At 58.6% G+C, this 6,269-nt stretch overlaps 1 protein-coding gene across 1 annotated transcript; it reads left to right on the forward strand.

Moving 5' to 3' along the window:
• On the forward strand, positions 1–2,707 carry LOC120392464 (galectin-1-like). The gene is made up of 4 exons (XM_039517239.1): positions 1–78; positions 743–822; positions 1,787–1,958; positions 2,463–2,707. The coding sequence occupies exons 1-4, from the start codon at positions 70–72 to the stop codon at positions 2,607–2,609; spliced, it is 408 nt and encodes a 135-aa protein (XP_039373173.1). The 5' UTR covers positions 1–69; the 3' UTR covers positions 2,610–2,707.
• The last annotated feature ends 3,562 nt before the right edge of the window (positions 2,708–6,269 follow it).

Raw genomic sequence — 6,269 nt, forward strand, 5'->3', positions numbered from 1 at the left:
AGGGTTGGGCTAAGCCCCTATGGTGGTTGGAGCTGGGTGTGGAGTTGTGTTGCTTCTAGAGTAGCTGCAATGGAGTGTGTGAGTTGGGGGTAGGGGGGGTATTAAGGCTGGGTCTTGGAGGGGGTGGTAGGATGGGAGCTGTGGGGAGAGGTTGGTAGATATGTGAGGCTGGAGGCCTCGTGGCAGGGGGTTGCTGGGTACTGGGGGTATTTTTAATTTCTCTCCTTGGCCTGGGGGGACTGTTTGACCCCTAAGTCCTGTCCCCCCCACATCTGTATGGGGGAGTTGAGTCTGTCTCCTGGTAGCCAAGCCCCACCTGGTGACTGGGAAGCTGTGAGATCCCTGGTGGTGGTGATGGGATCCTCTGGGGCTGAGAGGGTCATGTGGGGGTGGGGCAGGTGTAGTAGGCTGGAGGTGTCTCAGCTCTGTCACTTGCACCCCTGTGTGAGTCATTCCTTGTCTGCTCCCCCATCTAGTGCCCCATAGAGGAGACAGGCCCCATTTCTGGTCTTCCCCCCCCCCCCCCCACCCTGAGCCAGCTAGTCCATGCCCTAGGCCTGTATGGGAGCTGGTGCCCCCTAGAGGGGACAGGCCCCATACCCTGTTTCTAGCCTCCATGAGCCATCTGGTCCTTGCCCTGGGGCTGGATTGGGGTCTGTGCCCCATTCTCTGTCCCCTCTGGGGAGGGGTGGTGGGGGAGTCACTGGGGGGTGCTCACCTCTCCCCCTTCCCCCACCCCCAGGGGATGGTTCTGACCCACTTGAAGGTCCAGCCTGGCGAGTGCATCGCTGTGAAGGGGACAGTACCCCCAGATGCCAAGAGGTGAGTCTGGGCTGATGGATGTGGGGAGGGAAGAGTTAACCTGATCCCTGGAGGGCAATACTGGGGTTCCCTGAACCCAACAGTGCAGTGGGGGAGTCTCTGGGACCCCTGGATGGGCTCAGCCCTCAAGGGGGCAGCATCTCCCTGCAGGCCCCTCACCCCCTGGGTCTGCATCCTCAGCCCTCCTGAATCCTCCAGGGACCCCCTGCCTCAGCCCTGACCCCTTTCAGGGGGAGCTAGGAGGATGGGGTGTATGTCAGTGGACTCCTCATGGGATGGGGGGCTGGTGTCCCCAGGACTGACCCCTGAGGGGTCCATGACCCCAGCCCCTTCTGTGGGGCTGGCTCAGTGGGACAGAGCCCCACAGACTGGGGGCACTGGGCTGCAGGGGGACTGGGGCTGGTGTTGGCCCTGTGATGCTCCTCTCCACCCTGGGTAGGGGCTGGAGGGCAGCAGAGAGGATGCTGGGAAAGCTGGGCCGTAGGCTGGTGCATTGTGGGAAGCTCCCATGTGATGCCCAGCAGGTGACCCTGCTGCTGAGGATGCTGGGAAACTTTCCCACAAGGCTGCAGCTTTAGCCCAGGGAATTCTGGGAGACTTGCCTGTGACCCAGAGCCTGTGGGGGTGACAGCAGGGGATGCTGGGAAATTCCCATGGTGCAATGCATGTCACTGCAGGGGGCTCCATGATGCAGTGCTGTCCCAGAGGATGCTGGGAAGCTTCCACCACTGCAATAAATCGAGCAGAGGGAATCCTGGGAGACTGTCCCATGGTGCAGGGCAGCAGGTGATGGAAGATTTCCCACAATGCTCTGTATGGCAGAGGAGTGGCTGGAAGCTTCCCACAATGCAAAGCGAGTGGCTGCCCCTGTTTGTGGGGGGCCCTGGGGCGGGATTCCCTGCTGGCCCCTGGGGAAGCTGCCTGGCCCAGGCAGGGGGTCCCAGCCTGTCTCTCTCCCCTCCAGCTTTGCCCTGAACATGGGCCGGGCCGGCTCGGACCTGGCCCTTCACTTCAACCCCCGGTTCGAGAGCCACGGGGACGCTCGTATCATCATCTGCAACTCGCTGCAGGGCGGGGAGTGGGGGGAGGAGCAGCGGGAGCCGGACTTCCCCTTCCAGCTGGGGCAGGATGCCAAGGTGAGGGGGCCACTGCCTGGGGGAAGATCCCAGCTCCCCCTCTGTGGGGTGGACTGATCTGGGGGGTGAATTGTGAGCTCCTCTCTGGGGCAGAGCACAGCCCCTTCTCTCCGAGCTGGGGTGCAGGGCACTGTCTGGGGGATGATCACGGCTCCCATTCCTGGTGTGAGATGGGTGGGGGCAGGGCACTGTGGGGTGGAGTAAAGCCCATGATTTGGGGGAAGGACTCCCCCTCTCTCTCAGAGCAGCCTTCCCCCATCTCTGGGGCACTGTGTGGAGAAGATCGCAGCTCCCCTTTGCTGGGGTCAGCTGAATGGGGGGGAGGGGGCAGGGCACTGTGGGGAAGATCGCAGCCACCCCATCTCTGGCAGAGGAGTCTGTTGCTAGTGGGGAGTCTCCAGTCCTGGTTGGGAGGGAGTGTGAAGTTGGGATGGTGTTTAACCCTGGAGCGGTGGGGGGCTGGTGTCTCTGGCTCTGCCCCTCACCCTCTGGCCCCTCCCCCAGATCTCCATCTCCTTCGACGCCCAGGAGCTGACAGTGGCGCTGCCGGGGGAGCAGCAGCTCAAGTTCCCCAACCGGCTGGGGCTGGAGGCCATCGAATTCTTCTCCGTGGAGGGAGACTTCAGGGTCAAGTCCATCAAGTTCAAGTAGCTCCTCCCCTTCCCTGCTGGCTCCTCCCCTTCTCTGCTGGCTCCACCCCCCTCTATGGGGAGTTAAAAACCTACCAATAAACATGAATCTGCTGGTCACCCTGTGCTGCCCCTGGGCTGGTTATTCACCCCAGTGCAGCCTGGGAGCTGGGACTGGGGCCTGGCTCAGGGGAGCTGGCTGGGCGGAGGCAGGGCTGGTGCAACCATTTAGGCAAACTAGGCAGCTGCCTAATGGTTGGGGGTGCCTAAAAGTCCCCTCAGGGGAGGAGGTGGAGTGGAGGTGAGCTGGGTGGGGGGGTGCATGGGGAGGGCCACCCGCAGTCAGGGGGGGGGGGTGTGCACAGGGTAACCGCTTCCTGCCCCAGCTCACCTCCACTCTGCCTCCTCCGCTGAGCACACAGCCCAGCTCTAAGTCTCCTCCAATGGGAGCCGCAAGCCTGGGTGGGGAGGAGGAGCCGGAGCTGAGGTGAGCTGGGGCGGGCTCCCCAGGTGGGGGTTAGCTGCCATGGCCGGGTTGGGAGTCTCCCAGGTGGGGGTTAGCTTATGGGGGGGGGGGAGAGGTTAGCTGTTGTGGGTTGGGGGGTAGCTGCTGTGAGGGGGGCTCCCCAGGTGGGGAGCTGAGTTAGCTGCCGTGGGGGGGAGGGTGGGGTTAGCTGGGTGGGGGGTGCAAGGTGGAAGTTTCGCCTAGGGTGTGAAACTTCCTTGCACCGGCCCTGGGTGGAGGCTGGGCAGGCAGGGGGAACTAGACCAAGGGGGGGTGTGTGGGTGGGGGAAGACTCTCTCCTTTGGGGGACATGGATCCCTTTGGGACTCATGCAGGGGATGGGGGATCCTAGGGGTGTAATACTGGAACATGGTCCTAGTGGTTGGGAGACAGGACTCCTGGGTTCCATCTCTGGCTCTCGGAGGCAGAGCTACAGAGAGCAGGCTCGTGCCCTGGGGGGAAAAAAAAAAAATTCGCGCCCCCCCCCCCCTCCAGCAAGGGTGGACTGGCTAAACAGGGCTGATGAGGTGGGGGAAAGCCAGCCCGGGGCCCCCTTCTGGACTGCCGGGTCCTGGTAATTTGTACTGGCTTCCCCTCCCCTTGTTGGCCCTGCTGGGGGAGGAGTGGGGTCTAGTGGGATACAGGGTGGGGTGGCTGGGAGCCAGGACTCCTGGGTTCTCTCCTGGCCATGATAGGGGAAACAACTCTGGAGGGAGAGGATGGGGCTGTCACACCATTTTCACCTTCTCTTCCACTTTGAAATTTTTTTTTGAACTTCTCACCGGCTAGTAGCCATATGAGGAGAAAGGTCCCATCTCCCCTGGAGCCAGATTAGAGCCAGGCCCCCATTGCCTAAACCAGCTGTTCTCCAGCTGGGGTCTGTGGGCACAGGGGAGTCTATGGACACTGCACAGGGGGCCTGCAAAATAGTATTTGGGGGTGGGGGAACCTCACTGCAGATGTATGGGAAGTGGGGGTGTCACCCCCCACACTTGTGCCTTCCATTTGGCCCTGGGGCTGATGGGGTGGAGCAGAGCTGTGGTATCTCCTGGGCTAGCTGCTGCCTGCTCAGGGAGCCCCTTGCTGTGAGGCCACCTCCTAAGGCTACCGCAGAGGGATGGGAGAGAATCTCTTCTGCAGGGATGCTGGAATTTTTGACAGACTAGGTGATCTGCTGAGGTGAGGCTGGAGGTGGTGCTCCTTCCCCAAGCTCTCAAACGGTTGGGGGGGTGGGGAGCAGGGAGCTTGATCAATTTGGAATGAATCCATTTCAGAATGAAAGTCTCTGGGTGAACTAGCGCAGTCTGCACGGCTGCTTTTGTTGGTGAAACTTGTGCTGGTGAGGGATGTTCCTCTTCCCTTCCCCCATCTGACCAGTGTAACATTTTACTGATCGGTGGGCTAGTGTAGACATAGTTTTAGTAAATGCTGATTAACTTTTCTGGATGGCCCGTGGTAGACAAGCCCAGAGTTAAATGTGCTCAGGCCTCCTCACAGGCAGATTGTGAATAGTTTTTATTATGAAACAAGCCCCCAGGAAAGACCTTTAAATAAAGGAGAAATAATTTAAGGGTTTTACAAAAGCACAGAGGGACTATTCCACACCCACTGCCCATGCACAATGCCCCAACGCTTTCATTGTATCTATCCCAACACCCCGTTCCACGGGCTAACAACCACACCCGTACAGGCCTGGGGCTCAAACTATTAACAATAGGCATCCCTGACACTCTTCCACCAGGTGTTAATGTTTTCTACGGCTGGCTGCTCTGCCTCCCAGCCGTTGTTAAGCTTGTCCCTTTGCTCTCACAGCTAGTGGGTGGAACACAAAATTCAGCTCCGATGTTCTAATTTTTTTTCCGCTGCTTCCAGTATGTCCCTTAAACAGCGTCATCTGCCCATCAGGCAGCCCAATGCTCACTTGTCCACCATCTAGCAGTTACCAGGGTGAGTGAGAAATGTTCCTTTTTCTCTTCACACAGCCTGCATGTGGCCTCACTAATCAGGGTATCTGACAGTAAGCCGGCTCTCCTAGAATAACAGGATCAATCTCCATGCAATTAATGTCCATAGTGTTCTAGGGGCAAACAGTTCTTCCTCCATTAATTTAAACAGCTTTTAGTGTTGAAAGATCCTACCAGCACGGACCCTCCCAAACCACCTGTCCATCTTTGGAGCACCATGGAGAAATACCACTGTGTGTTTATAAATTCTACTCCCTGGTTAGGGGGGCAAATGACAGGCACATGGGTCCCATCGGCTGTCGCCACACAGCTTGGGAACCCCATGTGTGCAAAGCCACCAGTGATTTCCTGAGCATTACCCAGCGTCGTGACCTGGTTGGCCAGCACCTTGTCAATGGCACAGCCGACCTGCCTCAGCATGGCCCCAGCAGTTGATCTCCCCGTGCTGAATTGGTTGGCTACAGACCAGTAACGTCATGGGGTGGCCAATTTCCAGATGGCAGCGATGAGCCACTTCTCCATGGATATGGGCACTGCGTGTTGCTACACGTCGCTGAAGCTCCGGAGTCAGTTCTGCACAGAGCTCAGAATAGGTAACCTTCCACAGCCACAAATTGTCTCGCCACTGCTGGGTCGCCCCAGCCCTGCAGAACTGTCCTTTCCCACCGACCCACGCTGAGTTCCCAGGTCCAGAAACAACGCTGAACCCTGTGTAGCTGATCCAGGAACTGGTCCTCTAGTTCCAACAGCTGAGTATTGTCCTCTGCCTCCTGCTGCCCCCAACACAGCGTGGTCTCTGCCAGAGAATATTCTCCTGCTCCAGCATCATCTGCTCAGCGGTGCAACAGGCAAAGTCCAAGGCCAAACTGTCCAGCTTTGACTGCTGTAATACAGACCAAGCTACCTCTGGGTATTGGCGGTTGCCACCATGGCGGAGCAGAGCAGTGCTGGATCCAGGCTGGCTGGTAGCTGGTTGAACATGGTGCAAGCCCAGGCCAAAAGGAACCGTGGGGGTGCAAACAGCAGAAACCTGGGACTTTTTTTTTTTTTTAAATTGAACCCACCTGGCTTCCCACATTTCACAGCAAAAACGATTCCAGGATGCTCGCTGCTCAGGAGTGAAGCAAAGGACCATGGGATATCCCCAGAGGACGCTACGCCATCAGTTCACAGCAAATGGCCCACTGTTCCCACAGTGTGAATTGAAAACAAA

This window comes from Mauremys reevesii, unplaced genomic scaffold, assembly GCF_016161935.1.
Source record: "Mauremys reevesii isolate NIE-2019 unplaced genomic scaffold, ASM1616193v1 Contig1, whole genome shotgun sequence".
Classification (NCBI taxonomy): Eukaryota; Metazoa; Chordata; order Testudines; family Geoemydidae; genus Mauremys; species Mauremys reevesii.

What these genes read in the sequence shown, in the direction of transcription:
- LOC120392464 (XM_039517239.1), top strand. An exon ending in GTACCCCCAGATGCCAAGAG is followed by an intron (nt 823 to 1,786) that starts GTGAGTCTGGGC and finishes TCTCCCCTCCAG; the next exon opens with CTTTGCCCTGAACATGGGCC. An exon ending in AGCTGGGGCAGGATGCCAAG is followed by an intron (nt 1,959 to 2,462) that starts GTGAGGGGGCCA and finishes CCCCTCCCCCAG; the next exon opens with ATCTCCATCTCCTTCGACGC.